Source organism: Misgurnus anguillicaudatus, chromosome 11, assembly GCF_027580225.2.
Source record: "Misgurnus anguillicaudatus chromosome 11, ASM2758022v2, whole genome shotgun sequence".
Taxonomy (NCBI): domain Eukaryota; kingdom Metazoa; phylum Chordata; class Actinopteri; order Cypriniformes; family Cobitidae; genus Misgurnus; species Misgurnus anguillicaudatus.
In genome coordinates this window covers 19,530,910-19,551,909 of record NC_073347.2, presented here as the reverse complement: position 1 = coordinate 19,551,909, position 21,000 = coordinate 19,530,910, and the positions used below count along the sequence as shown (strand labels likewise).

Here is a 21,000-nt window from a genome sequence, read left to right as displayed (position 1 = left end):
TATTAACGCCTGTTTTAGACTGTATGCTTAAAGGAATAGTCTACTCATTTTCAATATTAAACTATGTCACCACCCCAACCAAGAAGAGCTGACACATCCCTCCACCATCCGTGCGCGCGCACGCAAGCGCCGGAGCGCGCCGCGACACCCCGACAGCACCCAGCCCAGCCCCATCCATTCAACGGCACCAAACAGAGACAAAGCCAGAAGCGACCAAACACATCAACGTTCCCCCTATTCAAGACGAGTAGTTATACGAGCAAGCTTGGTGGCACAAAACAAAACGCAGCGCTTTTCTACGTGGATTTAAAAGAGGAACTATATTTTATGGCGTAATAGCACTTTTGGGAGTACTTCGACTCGCCTGAAAAGTCCGCTCCCCTTCTCACTCTCCTAATGGGAGAGGGAGGGTGTAACTGCGCCGAGTCGAAGTACTCCCAAAAGTGCCACCACGCCACAAAACACAGTTCCTCCTTTAAATCCGCTACATTCTATTTTGTACCACCAAACTTGCTCGTACAACCACCCGTCCCAAACAGGAAAAACGTTGATGTGTTTGGTCACTTCTGGCTTTGTCTCTGATTGGCACCATCGAACGAATGGGGCCAAGCTAAATGCCACCGAAGTGTCGCAGCACGCTCCAGCGCCCACGCGCACGCACACAGATGGCAGAGGGATGCACCAACAATTCCCAGTCAAGGTAACAACACAGTTCAACATTGAAAATTAGTAGACCATTCCTTTAAGCAAATTATTTATTTATTTGATTTATTTTGCTTTTTATATATGAACAAATAAATAAGAAGCCAATGAAAGACTTGATTGGAAATATTGTGGATATATTTTTTTATGTAAATAATTGACGTGAATCCAGAAAATCCAGGTCTAATCCTACTTCCAAGTGCAAAAAGTATTGAGAAAGCATAGTTATTCGTATCTGTTGGCTTTATTATACAACGTCCACAGCTGTGTTTAAATCACTAATGTTGTAGTAGCCTGGTTAAAAAAGTAAGAGATCATAAATATTAAGTGATATAAAATAGAAAAATGCCCAGATATTTGGGAAATCTCCCTTTAAACATCAACTCTTGATTTGAAGAACATTCTCTGTTGCTGATAAAACTTTTCATTCACCACATACAGTATATACACTAGATCTATCAGTGCTGAATGTTGGATACAGTGTGCACAAACAGAGATAAATCACAAAACGTACCTCAGGGTTCAAAACTACAACAACACTACTACTGTTACTCTATTGATAAAAATCATTGCACATCTACAAAGGGCATGTTTTTCATATTTCTCATGCAGCAACAGTGACTTTGACAGAACAGGGTTTGAAATGCAAATTATTTGGAACATCCCTTTTTAACCAGACTTGGCACATTTTTTTATTATTACATAGGGTTGTTCAGTTAACGGGACCCTGAAGTGCATATGTGAAGTGAATATGCTCGTGTTAGTATGAATGGGAGCGTGTTTTTTTTTCACTGAGTGGGTGAGCAGTCGTCCATACCCAGCAGCTCCTTGACCAGCCTTTCACCGAACTGTGCCCGGCTATAGCGTTTGACGTGATAGGCGTCTGACATCTTGTAAAGAATATAAGCATTGTTGATGGCAATGCTGATGGTCAGCCAAAACACCTGCTGCCACGTCTTATTAGGCTTGTGGAAAATAAAGTACCTGGTCGGAAAAAGATGATGATTTTATTGGTGTTATTTTTCATGATTCAGAACATTTAAACTATCCACAACCTTGATCCTTATATAAATCTAATTATTTCTGCTTTCTTTTCATTAATGAGGCCTAATGAATGTAAACTAAATTAAATAAATGTGCGTGGTAATAATGAATTCATTATCACAACCTCTGTGCTTACAGTATGTGCTCTATGGGGTTATAACATGTGTAATGCATAACTCACTTGCTGTACTTGTCATCATATTTGCAGATGTAACTCAGGTGTGCAGCAAACGCCTCCACAGCGAGAGGACAAGGGATTTCTCCACTCTTCCTCTTTATGATCACTCCTACAACATCATAAGCAAATGTCACTCACAGTGTGTATAAATTTAACATCTGACAAATGTTCAGCAATGCATCTCTGCCTCTTCACTGATGTGGTTTTAGCAACTGGAGAAGGTTGTAAAACGGTTCATGCATTTACTGATGATTACACAATAAAAGTCACTACAATCTGTGTGTTATTATGCGATTAGAAATACACAGAATGTTTAAAGCAATGTAATAAAGTAAAATTCAGTTAAAAACAAGATGAACTGGGGTAAATTATGAGATCAAAATCATTATAAATCACCCTACACATAAACTCTTTATTCCTGTCAGTCTGTATCTGTTTGACACAAGCCCAATATTTTGTAAAGTTGTATTATTGCATCGATCTTGCTGCGTTTGCATCATTTTAAAAGATTTTGAAGGCAGGGCTCCCTTCTATTTGTATGTCATGGTAGAAAAAGTAAAACAGAATGAGAATGAGCAAATAAGGCAATTTTTTTAGATTCAAGATTTTTCTATTTTAGGTATAACCATCATCTGTTGCAGCCATTAGTAATCTAATGCACATTACAGCATGATGCATTGTGTTTCATAAGAGCAGTGTGGCATGCAAACCGCAGTTTTGGCAGTGAATGAAGTACTTTGTAAATGAAATATGCTATTTTGAGTTCTGAAGACTTTGGAGAAGGGAAATGCAAAGCTAAGCTATTTATAGGATATGGGCTTACGTAGTGTCTAAACCTTGAGTTTTCAAAGGCAGCATCTGTTATAGAAAGAAGCATGAAACTATATAAACTAGCTCTTCAGATATTAGGAATTAAAGGAAAACACCACCGTTTTTCAATATTTTGTTATGTTCTTACCTCAACTTAGATAAATGAATACATACCTATTTTTGTTCAAAGCGTGCACTTAATCTTTGTACAGGCCATTGTGAATGTGTTAGCATTTAGCCTAGCCCCAGTCATTCCTTAGGATCCAAACAGGGATGAATTTAAAAGCCACCAAACACTTCCACATTTTCCATATTTAAAGACTGTTACATGAGTAGTTACACAAGTAAGTATGGTGGTGGCACAAAATAAAACGTGTCGGTTTTTTTAAGCAGATAAAAAATGAGAACTTTATTGTATGGTTGTAGAGCACTTAGATCTAGTCCACACGGACACGGGTATATTTATAACCGGAGTTTTCCCTAAAAAAAATCTCGTCCACACATGCTCGGTTTAAATTAAATATCCATCTACACGATAAAGCAAAAGCACGCTATCAAGCGCTGTCAAGAGCATGCCACACCAGCAGGCGGGGATATAACCCAAATCGTGTTCCGCAATATACATCTATCTGTATACATGTTAGAAGCCCTGTTAGCACAGTTATTTTTAGCAAGATACGTCCGCCATTGCACAGAATCATCAACAAAGCAGTCAGCGGCGCACAATCTTTACGTCAAACACAATGGATAACGGCGCACACTCTGACGTCGCAAGGCAAAACCCCCGGTTTTACTCTTTACACTTCACCACTGTAACCGGGGTTTCTTAAAAAGCTCACCCTGGCCGGGGTTTTCAAATATGCTCGTTTCAGTGCCCTGATACCGCGGTTTCGTGTGGACGAACGGCCGAACCGCGTGAAAAAACTCACGGTTATAAATATACCCGTGTCCGTGTGGACCAGGCCTTAGTTTGAAGCACTTCGACGCGCAGTAACATTTTTAAAAACTCCTGACTACTCCCTCTCTCGCTCAAACGTCCGTCAATATTACTGCACCCGAGGTCGAAGTGCTACGAACTAAGTGCTCTTCTGCCATACAATATAGTTCTCATTTTTTATCTGCTTAAAAAACCGACACGTTTTATTTTGTGCCACCATACTTACTTGTGTAACTATGTAACAGTCTTTAAATAGAGAAAACATGGAAGTGTTTGGTGGCTTTTAAATTCATCCCTGTTTGGATCCTAAGGAATGAATGGGGCTAGGCTAAATGCTAACACATTCATGACGTGCCATACAAAGATTAAGTGCACACATTGAGAAAAGATAGGTATGTATTAATTTGTCTAAGTTGAGGTAGGAACATTATGAAATATTAAAAAACTGTGATGTTTTCCTTTAGGATATGAAGAGCTCCCATGCAAAACCCTCTGAGTGCATCTGATGTTTTCTTGTAAATTAGCATTTTTTTTATTCGACTCTTAATAGATTCTGCTAACAAAGCAGTATTACTAAATGTCCTGAAGCCGGGATTAAGCGGTATTGAAGCGAAAGTATTTGATGAACGTATAATACCAGTTTAATATCATTGTCTTATTTTGACCGAGGTGACATTTAGAATTGAGAATCTTTACGCCTTTCTACCAAAGTATAAAAGTTTCTTGCTAACATTGAGGCACACAGGATACTCTTTCCCTAAATCAATATGGATAACATGAAGTTTTGCAAAAACTGTGTCTTACTTGAGAGCATGCTAACCTTTAAGTCTAGTTTATAGACAAAAATATACAATTGAAGTGAATTTGTGCTTAAAACAAGCCAAAACATCTGCCAATGGGGTGAGAAAATACTACACAGTCTCATTTAGATGCATATAAATAACACGAAAAATCGTGCAATACATACGCCAAATTCCACTTTGGTGTGCATATGATACACCAGTCCTTTCCATTCACTTAAACGGTGCATCTTTTATTTGTCGTTTTATTTATTGGTTTCTCAATTTTTTTCAATTTTTTTTTAAACCATTTTCGCTTGGGTTTAGGGTTAGACTTCAGATTTGCTTAATGAGGTTATTTAATATACAGGTTTCTCTATGTTTTTGTCCATATTTAAGCCATGGTCGCTTGGAGTTGGGGTTAGAGTTGGGGTTTGGGTTAGGATGTCATTTTTATATAACAAAAAGTTGTTCTAACCCTAAACCCAAGCGAAAATGGTAAAAAAAGCAAAAAAAAAAAATGGAGAAACCAATAAATAAAACGACAAAAAAGATGCACCGTTTAAGTGAATGGGAAGGACTGGCGTATCATATGCACGGCAAAGTGGAATTTGGTGTATGTATTGCACGATTTTTACACTTCGTGCTATTTATACGCAACGCCGTGAGACTGGGCTGGAAAATAAATCTTAAAATAAGTTTTCTTTTTTCTTAACACTTAATTTAAGCTAAATTTTCTCACCCCACTGGCAGATATTTTTGCTTGTTTTAAGCACAAATTTACTTACATTTTTATTTTTTGTCTAAAGGTCATTTTGCTCATCAAGTAAAAACATCTTGATTTAAGAATTTTCAGATATTTCTACTAAAAAACAAGATAAAAATACTCAATAAGAATGTCATTTTTTGCAGTACAGTAAACAGCTACATACTATATGCTAGAAACCAGTGACTTTTAAATGCATAACATTAAATGCATACTGTATATTATAATACTTTTGATTAATAACAATATGAAATCACAAGAAGTATAAATCTCTTTCTGCACAAGCTATGCTAAAGACAAAGTATGATTAATTTAACACATCACTACACTTTACAACACAGCAGTAATCAAAAAGCTGAACACTGATACTTCTCATTTATAGCTGCTGTTAAACAGTTTAGGCCATATAAAAAATTGTAATAAGATGAGACTGTGCTGATGGGCCCAATATCCATTTAATCCACTAACATCACAAAAAACATTATTAGCTTAGATAGTTTCAATGTAATTATTGCCATTCATAATTTGCATAGGAAAGATGTTCAAGCACTGTAACCTTGCAAAAATATTTTCTTTCATTATAAACGAAATCTCTCAGTCCTCAGTGTTTTTCATCGTACCTTCTTTGTTAGGAGAATAGGCATTAGTGAGGAACCTGAAGTTGCCTTTGTTGTACCAGTTGATTATAGACATATTTCCTCTCATCTTAATGCGAGACTGACCGCGTTGCTGTGGGGTGTCTGTGTTAATCAGCATAGATTGAGGAAGACCTGTACAATCACTCTTCCTGGTGCTTAACAACCCACAGCAGTAGATCCCTACAGAAGAGAGGAAGAGAAACAGACTATTACATGATCCTGATTAAATAATAACTCCATCTCTGCAGCAGACTGAGGATGATATAGCCTTGAGTATTCATGACTAAAGACTGGTTTTACAATGATCATATAAGCATGCAGCAATAGATCAGCACTACATAATAGATTTGTGCTGTGGTTTAGTGTGGGAACAAAATTTATTTCATACTGTAGTTACCATAGTTACCCATTCATGTACATCCCTTATTATTTTTTATTCAGATTGTAGTCAAAGCAGTCTGCTATTGGCGGCTTATATTTAACTGGCTGAATGCAAAGTGCAAAAACCACGAACATTTTTGTTTCCCTTTAAAGGACAAGTTCGGTATTTTACACTTAAAACCCTCTTTTCAGATTGTTTAAGATGAAATAGAATGGTTTTGACTGAAATTTCGACATATGCGGCTGCCCCGAGAATTTTCGGGTGTTTGTGTTTCACCTCCCACCTCTATAATGGGTGTATAGGTGCACTGGAATAATCCTTCCTAAAATGCATTAAACTTTCGTTTACAAAGATGTGAAACTCACTGAGTGGTCAGGGGTGTTCAATGATATCCTCACACAAAAATCGCTGCAAAAGATGTTTCCAACAGGTGTTTTAGCATTCGTTGTAAACTTGTGGACCTATTTTTCCAAACGCCTCACACCCGTACATTCTTCTGTTGAGAGCTTGAATAATAGACACTCCAGACCAGTTGGTGGCAATAATCCACCTTTGCCAATTGCAAGAATACAAACAAAGTTCCCGGCGCGGAGTAATACCGTACCTCGCAGCACATCTAATACAAGTCAATGGAGTTGGACAAAAACTACAATAAAACCTGTTGGAGTGCGTATTTTGCGGTGATTTTTGTGTGAGCATATCAGTAAACACCCCTGACCACTCGGTGAGTTTCACGTCTTTGTGGACGAGGGTTTGATGCATTTTGGGAAGGATTGTTCCAGTGCGCCTGTGCACCCATTCTAGAGGTGGGAGGTGAAACAGCAAACACCCGAGGATTCTCGGGGCAGCCGCATATGTCGAAATTTCAGTCAAAACCGTACTATTTCATCAAACAATCTGAAAACAGGGCTTTAAGTGTAAAATACCGAACTTGTCCTTTAAAGCTGCAATCTGTAACATTTGCCTCTCTATCGCCACCTCTGTCTGGCTTACCGTTGTGAATCTTGATTAAGGTAAGGAGGCAGTACTGTATTAACTCATTCCCCGCCAACCTTTTATTTTGAAAAGTTGCCCGCCAGCATTTTTGGGGATTTTCACAAATGTTTCACAAAATGCCTTCCAGGAAAATTTTCCTCTAAAAATATATAAACATACAAATATATCAAATAAAAGAAAAGACCCTCAGCATTCAAACAAACCACAAACAAACAAAACTGGAAAACATTCGTCCTATCTTTATTTTTTTTCTCTGTTTATAAACTCTTAAATATGGGTTTTTTTTATTAAAAAAATTAGCAAAAACATGAAATAATTTCATTTTTGAGAAGGAATTTTGTTAGAGATCAGATTCAGAATGATTATCAAAACATCACAGAGTGTAAAATTAATATTTTTTGCTTCAGTTTTTTATAAATTGGGTAAGAGCGGTATTACACATTACCATAAAAACTAATCATGCAAATGTTTTCTCTTAAAGGTGCAGTGTGTAAATTTTAGCGGCATCTAGTGGTGAGGTTGCTAACTGCTCACCTCTCGCTTTTAAAACACATAAAGAAACTATGGTAGCCGCCACGGGAAAAACATGTCATAGTCGGAGACAACTTAGTAAAAAAAAGTTTGTCCGTTAAGGGCTTCTGTAGAAACATGGCGGCACAAAATGGCGACTTCCACTTAAGGTGACCCTCTGTGTATGTAGATAAAAAAGGTCTCATTCTAAGGTAATAAAAACATAACGGTTCATTATAAAAAGGTCTTTACACAACCCTGATAATATAGTTTTCTATATTATTTTGCATTTCTGTCAAGAGATCCTTCTAAAAATTACACACTGCACCTTTAATTGACAAGATAACTCGTCAGTGGTGGGGAATGAGTTAAGCACTGACTGTTTATGTACTTAACTGATTCATTTTTAACCCAAAAACCACGTGATTTGTTTATCCCAATGTGGGTGGGGTCTCCTTTCTTAGTCTGCCAAGGTGAGACTGCAAAAGATGTGAGTTAATCTCTTCCATCACAGCTCTGCCAGACGCTGTAACCCATCTGAATGAGATATGATTGCTCGTATTCATCCTCTCAGCAGGCAGCAGGAGAGTTATGTGACTAATCTTTCCTCAAGCATTGTGCCAATTGCTCGGTATTAAAACCACTAAGCATTTTACAGAATTTAGATCTGAAAATCGCTGGAAGTCACTTCCTTAATGGAGTAACTGCTGGGGTAAAGATGTCAGAATGCCATCCATTGTAAGATGTATAAATTATACAATACCCTACATTCAAAGATGAATTGAGTTTGAATTGGCCCTTAGTATGACCACTGTGTTAATGCGTGAGAGTCTACATATAATTGTTTTACTCTTTTTTTTATAAAGAGAAGTTATAGGTCACCATACTTTTACTATACTTTTCCCATACACTTAAAGGTGCAGTGTGTAAATTTTAGCGGCATCTAGTGGTGTGGTGGCGAATTGCAACCAACGGCTTAGTCCACGGCTCACCCCTCGCTTTTGAAGCACATAGAGAAGCTACGGTAGCCTCCACCGGGCAAACATGTCATCGTCTGTGACAACTTAGTAAAAAAAATGTCCTTTAAGGGCTTCTGTAGAAAAATGTCAGCACAAAATAGCGACTTCCATGTAAGGTGACACTCAGTGTATGTAGATAAAAAGGTCTAGTTCTAAGGTAATAAACACAAAACTGGTCAATATAAAAGGTCTATATACACCCCTGATAATAAGTTTTGTATATTATTTTGCATTTCTGTCAAAAGGTCCTTTTAAAAATCACACACTACACCTTTAAAATGAATGGCGACTAAGGCTGTCAGTCATTAACATTTTGTATAACTTTAATATTGGACTATAAAAAGGTAAGAAGGAAATTATTTTTTGACTAAATGTTTTTTGGGGAACCAAAAATGATAGTTCTATGGCATAACTGTGAAGAACCTACTGTAGCACCTTTATTTTATTTTAAGAGTGTATTAAAGGAAAACACCACAGTTTTTTTATATTTTGCTATGTTATTGCCTCAGCTTGGATGAATTGATGCATGCCTTTCTTTTTTCGATGCGTGCACTTGATCTTTGTGCGGCGCGTTGTGGATGTGTTGGCGTTTGGCCTGGCCCCATTCGTTCCTTAGGATCCAAACAGGGATAAATTTAGAAGCCATCAAACACTTCCATGTTTTTCCTATTTAAAGACTGTTACATGAGTAGTCTACATAAGTAAGTATGGTGGCACAAAATAAAACGTGGCAATTTTTTAATAAAAATATGGTAAAAAAGGAGAACTATATTGTATGGCAGAAGAGCACTTAGTTTGCAACACTTTGACCTTATAATATCAATGGAAGTTTAAGCAAGAGGTGTAGTAGTCAGGAGTGATGATGTTACTCCGCGCCAAGGTGGAAGTGCTGCAAACTAAGTGCTCTTCCGTCATACAATATAGTTCTCATTTTTCATCCCCTTTAAAAATCATCACGTTTAATTTTGTGCCACCATACTTGCTCGTGTAACTACTCATGTAACAGTCTTTAAATAGGAAAAACATGGAAGTGTTTGGTGGCTTCTAAATTCATCCCTGTTTGGATCCTAAAGAATGAATGGGGCTAGGCTAAATGCTAACACATTCAAAACGTGCTGTACAAAGATTAAGTGCACGCATTGATAAAAGATAGGCATGTATTAATTTGTCTAAGTTAAGGTAAGAACATAATAAAATAGTGAAAAACGGTCGTGTTTTCCTTTAACTCTGTATTCATTCCTTCCTGCCCAGCTGGAGACACTCATTGAGTCTGAATATTGAAAATGCTTTTGCTGTGAGAAATCAAGGTCAACTCCTTCTTACTCTCCACATTTATTGCTTGCCACAAGATGCTGTTAGTGCATAATTAAAATCTGCAGGGGATGAAGAACATTCAATGCTGAATAACAGAAGATTAGAGAATAAAAAGAAAAACGCTGAGAGAACCAACAGATAAGAATCAAGTAGCACATGAGTTAGTGTTTCCTACAGAATGCTGATTTGACAATATACGGTAAGTAGAGTCAAAGATATTGAATATAAAAAGATTGATAACTACTATAAAGGCAATGCTCAATATGGTCGCTCTGGTGATGGAAGTCTCGCCTTCCAGTTTAAAGAACCAATCATCAATCGATCAGATGATTCTCTGGGGGCGGGGCTTTATACAAAGAGTACGTGAAGCAAGGGTTGCCAAGTCCGTAGTTTTCCCACGGAACTGGGCTACTTTAATAATGTTGCGCAGACTTTTTTTTATGTCCGTGAGTTGAAACAACTCCAATAATGTGATATTTAGCACCCTAGGAATGAGCATTTAAGGAATTTTACCAGATAAACCCAGCCAAAAACGCAGATTTTACCCCCGGACCGCAGGGCAACTGGGTGGGTTTTTCTGGGAAAATCTAACAAGCCTTCGTGAGGCGCTTTTCAACCTGTGCGCATGCTCAGTAGCTGAAATGATCTGAAAAAGGGTGTGTTTTTTACACAATTTGAGCTTAATAAACAATCCTTATAGTACAGTTGATGTCAGGTTTAATTGTTGGTCTGAAATATGTTGTTTAATTATGATGGCACACAATTTTAGAGATATCTGTGTTTTCTCATTCATGTAGATAGGACGCCCAGAGGCGTTGCTAAAAGGCCTTTGATTTAATTCAATTATATATTGCTTAATAGAATAAAGGTGCAGCACTTTTTTTACAGTCTGACTTTTCTACCTCATCAATTCCTACTGCAAGCTCAAAACTCATATAACATCATTTTGCAGTGGCTCTGTAGATTCACCCTGAAGGACTGCTGCAGACACAGTACCTTGTTTCTCAAATTCCTGAAACAGGTTCAGACTTGTGATACTTGGTCCAGTGAAGATGATTGCATTACGACCAGACAGATTCTGGCAGAGCTGCTTGGCCACCAGACTGTGAAGCTGCGGTTTGTTCTTCAGTGTGTCCAATCCATCTGGACCTGGACCCTCCTTTAGATGGACATAGATCTGTTAAGGAAAAGACAGCCAAAAATTTTAAATTACTGTTAGATTATTCATTTCACTTATTCAAGATTCTAACCATTTACCAGATTCAGCACGATAAATACTGGCACACAGCAGTTATTTCTTTCATAAGCCCAAACCAAGAAAAAAAATGCAATTATGATAAGTGGTCTGGGCTTTACATTCTGGGTTGACTTCATCTGGTTATGTGCTTTTTTTTTTCAGAAGACAGAGTTTCAAAATAGGACAAACTTCAAATAAGCATGGATGGGTGAGAATGACGATGTTAAATGACTTGCAAAAATTTTTTTTGATTAATTAGAAACCTCAGGGTCATCAATGATCTAATGGCACCAAACTCAAGTAAGGCATCAATTTAGTTGTCTTTCCCATTAGTGCAAATGTGACCTGAATAGCTGGAGCAGTAAATGCATTTGTAAGACATCAGTGAACGTCCTCTTGCTCTTCCCCTGAAGGTGTGTGTGTGTGCGTGAGTGCGTGCGTGCGCGTGTGTATTCACCTGACTGATGAAACCGGTAGAGCTGCACTGTCGCACCCACAGGCTGAACTTTCTCTTCTTCCTCTTCCGCAGCTCTCTCTCTGTACATGTGGTTATAAACACTGGGTCTTCATCAATCAAGGGCTCATGAAGGACCTGAGAGAAAGCAGCAGGTTTGTTTAGAGATGATAAAACCTGCAAATGCATCATTAAAACTTGCAGTATGTTGCTTCAAGGAATGCATACTGGAACGGTGGAACCTTAATGAGAATGATAAGAGGAAGTGTAAAGTATGACAGATCTGTTCTGAGGTTATGTTAATAACAATATCCTACAAATATTTTATTGGTGTGAGGTAATCATCACTATTACTATTTCTTTTTATACTTTATAAACCCCCTTAACCAAAACCATCTAAAACGTTAATACTCCTGCATCATTTGTACAATATCTGACGCAGTAAAACTGGTTATGTGTAGCCCTGAGTGGTTCGATTGTTTACCAATGGGAGATAAGGGATCAAACCCACAGCAGTCAAAGTGGGTTGGCTGGCACACAACACATTGTCAAGGTGATATTACCATGACACTTGAAAAGCTAAGAGACACAGATGGTGTTTAGTTTGCTCATGGTAGGAGGGTAATTCTATGTCTGTCTCTGAAATGGGCCATGAATGGGTCACGAATCACTACCAAGCAATACTGGAAGAAATAAATCTTTTATGAAAGAAATAAAGCTGTTTTATTAAAATGTACTAAATATTTAAATGCAAAATGTAATTGTAACCTACATTTTCAAACATGGCACATCATCAATTGCACATACATTAAAAAATCTCCAAAGAGCAGTTATGTAGAAAAGTAATGAGTGTATGCATTTACTAATTAACATCTAATCTGAAAAGTAAATTAGATTTTTTAAGCTAAAATGGAGATAATTATTCTTTTTTATATATATAAAAAGTTTGAAAAAAAAAACTCATAATAAGCTATCAGCAAAAAAAACACTGATTTTGATGTTTATACAAACATTAAAGGGGACATTTCACAATACTTTTTAAAGCTGTAAAATAAATCTTTGGTGTCCCCAGAGTACGTATGTAAAGTTTTAGCTCAAAATACCCCACAGATCATTTTTTATAGCATGTTAAAATTGCCACTTTGTAGGTGTGAGCAAAACATTTTTGGGTGTTTTAAATGGAAATGAGCTGATCTCTGCACTAAAGTCAGTGCCGTGGTCGGATATTGCAGATTAAGGGCGGTATTATCCCCTTCTGACATCACAAGGTTGCAGAGAATGTTACTGGATTAATCTTTTTCAAATTTTTTAGGTTGATAGAAGCACTAGGGACACAATTTTAGCACTTAAACATGGAAAAGTCAGATTTTCATGATATGCGGCTTTATGAAACTTCCAGTAAACTCAGCTAAAAAATAACAAAAGTCCTTTTAAAGTAGTTTATTTATATAACAAGCAAAATAAACAACATTACCTAGGAAACCAAAACATTTGTTATTTTCGACGAGGTATTTGTTTAAGAGTTCAGTTTAGCAACTAGTCAGACCATTGAAACAAACAGAAACCGGAAGTAAAGTTCCAACCAGACGCGTAATCGCGTCATGGCATGTGCGTCAGATGAAACCGTGTATAGGCATGTTTAGTTATAATTTATATAAATATCAATTTATATTAGAGAGTTAAATACTGTAAAAAAAAATGAGCTTCACAAAGCAAATAAAAATGAACATACTGTACCACAGACATTAAGTACTTCTGAATTGCAAATCACCTTCACTTTATAGTTGAACAACAGAAATTTCATCTGAACCATAAAGCACACAGCTTGACCAGATCTCAAGTGTTACCAATTATAACACAATCATAAACCCACTTTCCACTGGCACAGAAATGAAATATGTCTGCTAGTCCTAGTTTATAAAAAGTTCATACTGACAAGATTTGGTTGGAGTTTGTGCAGTTTGCATGACATATGAGATTTTATTTTTGACATTTTTGACATGCTTGTATAGGGCTGTCAAACGATTAATCATGATTAATTGCATAAAAATAAAAGTTTGTGTTTGCATAATTTATGTGCGTGTACTGGTGTAATTATTATTAATATATAAAAATACACATGCATGGATAAATTAAAGAAAATTTGTATTTATTTTTATTTTGTTTTATTTGTATGTAATATACAGTACTGTGCAAAAGTCTTAGGCCACCATGCCACAATTATATTTGTTATTTTTGCAATGTTATAGTGATCATACATAATTGTTTCTTAGTCTCTTTAATAGAATACATCCAGAAAATACAGGAAATGTTAAAAACTGTATATAAATGTAAACTGATGTGTCAAGTTCTTAGGGTAAATTCCCCTTCCACTTGAGCAATAACAAGAAACTGCATCACTTAAACCTAAATAAAATTAAATCCTAATTTCTAATTTAAAGAAATTAATCCTTTTACTTCATTCTGCTTAAAATCGCTGTGCCAAGAAAGGTCACACTAAACACCGACGATGCCTAAAGAAGTCCTGCAATTTTTTTTTTTTTTTTTTTTGTACATATTTCCTGTATTTTCTGTTTGTATCTTAATAAAATAGACTGAAAAATAAATATGGATGGACATTAAAACTTCTAAAACAACAAGTCTGATGGTAGTGGCCTAAGGCTTTTGCACAGTAGCCTACTGTATGTAAAATAATTACACACAGTACACACGCCAAATCATGCAAACACAAACTTCCATCTTGTATGTGATCAATCTCGATTAATCGTTTGACAGCCCTATTAAAATCCTACAATTCATAAATATTAATATTTAATCTTAATATTTTGCCAACTAAAAGATTGTAAATTGCTCTTTGTGATTCCATATGAAATAATGTCAAATTTCAGATTGTTTTTGTAATATCTGACATTTGTGCAATTAAAAACATATATTAATTCCAAAGAACAAAACAAAGTCCAGCTGATAAATAATTTCTAAAACAAATCTATTTATTTGTGTGAATGACTTAAAACATATGGAATTTATGGGTCAAAGGTGTTGGAACCCTAAATATTCAATGATACAATGCAAAATTGTGAAAAGCACTGAAGAAATACATTTTAATTAAATATTCAAGAAATTCAAAGTACATAGCCTTTTCTAAGCTATAATAATAATGTGTTGTGTGTTTACCTGTGTCTGTGAGGGCCGGAAAGCTGAGCCAAAGCTCTGCTGCAGTGAGTCCAGAAATGGCTGGATCTTATAGAGACCCTGACTGCCACCGTGGCTAGAGCGAAAGGCTACGATGTGGAAGTACTTGAGGATCTTCTCAAAGCGTGCCTGACTCATCTTATGTGCGATGCTGCGATTACTGAAGAACCCACTACTCCAGATACTCAGCACTGACTCGCAGCGGTTTACTCCAGTGGAAGTCACGTAGCCCAGGAAAGCCTTCATCTCAGCCAGTGTCACGTTGGTCCATCCTTCTTCACTTCCGAAACGCTCCTGGAACTTCTTGGCATACATGTTGGTTTGAGTCACCATGTTCTGGATGGCATTATCAGGGACAAATATCTGGAAGAAATCCATTGCAGTGGCTGTAGCCGACATTTTCTGTGTTGGACCTGCAATAAGGGTGGAATATTTCATATTGCCATTGTTCACCTACAGCAGCTGAACAATGTGATCCAGCTATCATTTTTAGTAATTTACTGTTTCTTCATCCTACATAATATAAAGAACATCTAGGAAATATATAAACTTGATATCTTAAATATTATCTAAGGTCATGTAAAAAAAAATGAATGATTGAAATTAAACTTTGATGATTCTCTTAACCCTCAATCGGTCCTTGGGGTCTATATGACCCCAAACGAAATTTCATTGGTTAACAAAAGGCTCCCTTCATCTCAGAGATGTAAAACTTTGTGACTTTTCCTAAATAATCTATCTTTACATACACAAAAAAGCTGGGCTTGATTCGGTTGTTCTAAAGCTATGTAAAAAATTTGTATCAATCTGTCCCTTGGGGTCGATATGATCCCAATTGAAAGTGAATGGGAAATGCAAAAAATTTTACTTTTTTTCCATTTGTCAAAAAATAAATATCAATAAATCCAGCATAAATCTGAAAAATTTGACACAGAAATGAAGGCCTGGTTCTTGTGCACAAATGCAATGCAAAAAACACATGCTCACACAAATACATACAAACACACACAGTTATGACTGCCACAGAGAGCATTTTTGTGGAATTTGGCAAATAAAATCAGTCACAAATTCAAAAAATAACACATAAAGGGGTGTCACCTAATGCACGCACATGTACACTCACAAACACACGCATGCACGTGTAAACAGTGTAAACAGAAAACGAGGAGCGTTTGAGGGTTAAAGGTGCTGTGTGTAGATTTTAGCAACATCTATCGGTGAGATTTCACATTGCAAACAATGGCTCAGTCCACAGCTCACCTCACCCTTTCGAAACGTATAGAGAAGCTACGGTAGCCACCACAGGACAAACATTTTGAGATACAAAACACACTCTGTAGAGCAGTTCATCTGTTTAAGGCTACATGGCGAGGGGTCTCAAGGTGTATAAAACACTCGTTCTAAGGTAATAAAAACATAATTCATTATGTAAGCTCTTTATACAACACTGTTATATAGTTATGTATATTACATTTCATTTCTGTCAACAGATTGTCCTAAAAGTTACACAATGCACATTTAATCTCATACACTGACAAAAAATAAAAGCTGGATTTACTTAAAAATATAGTGCATCATTTTTGCATAAATTTTTTTTACAGCGTATTATTTTTTACAGTGTACAGTGATAAGATTAAAAAGGACTTTAGCCTGAATTTCACACAGATAGGGTCAAAAATATATAATGTACACTTCTGAATTTCATCAAACCAGATTAATGGTCCCTAAATAACTGTATAGCAATATAACTATGTAATAGTTTCATTATGATTGTAAACAGTAAACACAGATATTAGCACACATCACTGCAAGTTAAGTCTTTTAACAAAAACAAATGAATGAACAGATAATGATGTTACATATTAAAGACTTCATACTCATGATGACTACACCTATCAAAACTGGCAAGCAAATTCAAGGTCCATCTGTCAGTACCCATCTAAATTAAAATCTAGATAGAAACAGGATGCACATATGAACTTGTCAGGGCTTCTGTCTGAAACCATATCATCGATCTAATAGGGAAAATTCAGCAGCAGCTACTGAACATATGGTACATTACCAGTGTGTGGTGGAAGCTGAGCTTATCAACTTAAAATCTGTCAAAAGCATCTCACAAAAACTGCTTCATTTCTTCCCTCTTTATCTTTTACTCGGCTAACACTAATGGCCATTTTGTCAGTCTTTAAAGGCACAGTGATGCTAAGGCAGAGATACAGTAGGCTACACACAGGCAAAAAAATGTCTCAATTTTACTTATGCTTTAAAAAGCTCTAAACAATTCTTATGGATCCCAATTATGCATTATATCAATGAAAAACAGGCAGCTTATATTTGTCAGTAAATGTTTTGTATTGAAAGAGAGCATTATTGGGTATGCCTGCTGCAAACAAGAAATCTGTAGCCCCTAGTGCACATTACACACACAGGCACTAGTACACAAAATACAGACTAATACACACATGATTACAGTTACACAACATGATTCAACAAACAGAACCATGCACATCGAAAACTTTCTAACTAAAATGACAAACCTATTTACTGTGCAACATGTGATCGTACAGAACAAACAGATCCGAAAATATCCTAACCCACACTTGAACAGTATTGCATGAAGCAACACAGCTTGCCACACATTTACCAGTGTAACTGTGGCTTTACAACCCTGAGGCCAAAGAATGTGTACAGTAAAGTTATAAAACTGTCCTATGAACCCAGGTGTCCTGACAAATGAAAAGCACACACCCTTATACAAACATCTCAAACAAATATTTTTAAAGACTGTCATATTATAATTACAGAATGTCTCCATTCCTAAAATCCAAAATAAACACAGATTACAATGACATCATTTTTGTTGCACCATCCAATCTGCATGCCCTGCTCATCTATGTACAGTATGATACAGAGCTTAACATGACCACATAGCTGCTGTTAAACCACCATTTCATTTCTCATGATAGCTCTAAAGATACCAAATAAGCACAAATATATAAGGATAATGTCTGATGTTGAGTTTAAAGTCTTAAGATCCGTTATGGCTTTGGATTATTGCATAATGTAATACGTGACTATCTTAATCCAGATCATGACCACACCATTCCCTTTTAATATGTGTTTAAAAGTACCAATGCATTACTGCAGTTAAAAGAACAAAAAATACACCTAAAAGTGAAAATATCACTTTTTACAATGACATTAAGCTGACTTTAATAGATGTGTTCAGCTTTACAGTCAAATATAGGACATCTAATTTATTTATTGTTATTTTATAGTTAGTCCTGAAAAACAGCTGCTCGTGTGCTACATATTTTCCAAGATTAATTATTGAAAAGATGACACCAGCTCCTGTAGATCTTTTCTAAACTACTTTATACAAGTAAGCAAGCTGCTATAAATCGATATTATCCTTTCAGATCTCGCGGCAGGTGCTGAATTACCATATGGCCCTCATCTCAAATGTGATAGTCAAACAAAGTGTCTCGTTCTTTAAACAAACGTCTGCTTTAAGCAACAAGAAAGACACCTTTCGGATCTTGACTGTTTTGATACAGATGCTTCACCACAAGGATTAAAACCACACAAAAGTTAGTTATTTAGTGGACTAAACAATACTGACTTTGTGTAATTGACCCACAGTAAGCTTTTTCCAATAAAAGCGAGTATTTTAACCAAGGAAACAAGTTTGTAAAACGGCATATGATCGATAATGCAGAATGTTAAAGGGCTGACTGATTACTACATTTAATGCATCATTTTTCATTGTGACCAAGCAGAAAAAGTGACCAGATGGCCAATATTCCCCCCGTGGTGACAGACAGAACATTCGGTGTAACCACATCGGAAAGGTTAGGCATTTATTAAAGGTATAGCATCTGCTTGTCTCATTCGAACACAAAACGCAAATGTGTGATATATGAAGAACATTATAGTTTCCACTTATACATTTATTAGCATGCTTGATGTCCGTAGCACGTTGTATTATATTACACATGAAAGCATCATCCACCGTTTAAATACTTTTCCATATTTGTGCAACTAAAAAATCTTTACATACACAGGCATCGTTTAAATATGTTGCATGCATTTACCACCCTTGGGGCACTGTGAGTGAAATAAAGCCTGAAGTTTATTGATCCACACATGTCTTTAATGGTAAATGATGCACATGGACCTGTTTATGAATATTTAGACTATCATTAAATGACAATTGGAGTGCAGCTACAAGCAAAAATCAAGCCCGGTCTAAATGCTTGACTATTCGGACAGATTCGCTTCACATTATGTAAACCACAGGCTTTGCTTGTCTGGCTTGCATTAGCGCTTAATTACTCCTTGATTCAAGGAAGTCTACTACAGTAGCCACTATCTGTCTTCAATATATTATCTCTGTTAAATTTTATTGATGATTCATATTTTTTATTATTATAATCATGTTGTTATCATTACTGTATGTCGCTGTGGCAAACTGTATGACCTGTAATGTGGATATATGACACAATTTTTTTTTAACAAAAGTATTTGTATTTTTTTGCATTATTGGTTTTAATATCTTTTGCTTTGGGTTTGCTTTTTTAGTCTCCCATGACTATAATTGCCAGTTGTCTGATATGGGTGTGTTTCTTTAATGTGTCATTGTATGTAAAGCTAGATACTTTGTACAGTAAACCTCTTCAAAAACCTCTATAAGAGAAACTTTGGGTTCCCAAACTTAAAGTGTGACTTTCTAAGAATTAAGAAAATATATGGGTGAACTCAACCACCCATGCAAATGATCGTCTGGCCTGTCAGAGTTAATATCATAATCACATCTGCTATGAGTCTGGCATAATGATTAGACCTCAAGGATTGAGTACCTAACATTTGGCCTGATATTTCAGTTCTCATTTCACATAGCCAGTTATTAAGCATTAAGCAATTGTGATTCAATTCTCATCCATAGGCTTAGGCTATATTAAAGAACTGTCACCTGTCTCATCCATCTGATGGGTGAGATCAAAGTAAACCAGTGCTGCCATCAAAGGGTCCCACCAGTGATCTTCATTACTCGTCGTGAAAACAGTATGACCCACAGTGTGTCACGCGGCCTCTCGAGGCTCATAAAGCTGCAATGCATTAACTGAGCTGATCATATGAGTTTATAACGGATCGGTAAACTAACTCACCATGTGTGTCTGGATAGTTTGGCACGCTAATGTCCTGCAGCGCGTCGCTCCATCCGTCATCCTGCGCTTGGCCATTGGACACAGAGCCGGGAGGACCGCAGCTTTGACCGCTCCTGGTTTCACCTGCTCGGGCATCGTCTAGATTTGTCTCATTGTAGTTGTCCGAATTTGAGTCGCCCGTTGTACTGTAAAAGGGATTTTCGCTGCTGTCGTCTCCAGACTCCCCAAACACGTCGTCTGAAATCTGCAAGCTCTCGTAGCGTGAACGCGCTTTTTCGAGGAGCGACAGTCCCTTCTTTCCGCACTCCGCCATCGTTCGTCAGTCCCAATGTGCGGTTACTACGCCGGGCGAGAATCGCATGCAAATGACCTCTTTATAGCCGAAAAATCCGGCATGCGGTCTCTCTGAATGCAGACTCCGTGCAGGCGTATGACCGTTCTCTGTGCTATAAACAGCGATGGAGATCTTTATTTATAGCATCCGCAAAATTCACCGGGTGCTGTCCCTCCCCCGTGGTGCTGAACTACCCCTAAACCTACGGTACAAACAGATCCCCCTCTACGTACCACTCCACAAACGATCTGTGCATCCGGGTTGGGCGTGAAGGGAGCTTCCTTAGAAATCACCTGACTCGGTCTCCATATACTGTCCAATGGGATTAACGTCTCAGCGAATAAAAAATGTTAAAGAGGATTATATTTCATCTGCCACAGAATAAAGACCAATTCAATACATTTCCAAATATAATATACTGGGACCGGGGCCCACTAGATGGCCTCAACAAACTTCCAAGGGCCTCATGATGATTTAAAAATAGTGTAAAACATGACAAAGCAAGCATTAAAATAAACTTAACAACTAAAAATTAAGATA

At 36.9% G+C, this 21,000-nt stretch overlaps 1 protein-coding gene across 1 annotated transcript; it reads right to left on the bottom strand.

Moving 5' to 3' along the window:
* Positions 1-927: 927 nt before the first annotated feature.
* Positions 928-20,783, bottom strand: pgbd5 (piggyBac transposable element derived 5). The gene is made up of 7 exons (XM_055171158.2): positions 20,127-20,783; positions 14,941-15,371; positions 11,770-11,904; positions 11,072-11,252; positions 5,837-6,034; positions 1,928-2,033; positions 928-1,686 (listed from the first exon to the last, which is right to left on the bottom strand). The coding sequence occupies exons 1-7, from the start codon at positions 20,437-20,439 to the stop codon at positions 1,491-1,493; spliced, it is 1,560 nt and encodes a 519-aa protein (XP_055027133.1). The 5' UTR covers positions 20,440-20,783; the 3' UTR covers positions 928-1,490.
* Between the last annotated feature and the right edge of the window lie 217 nt (positions 20,784-21,000).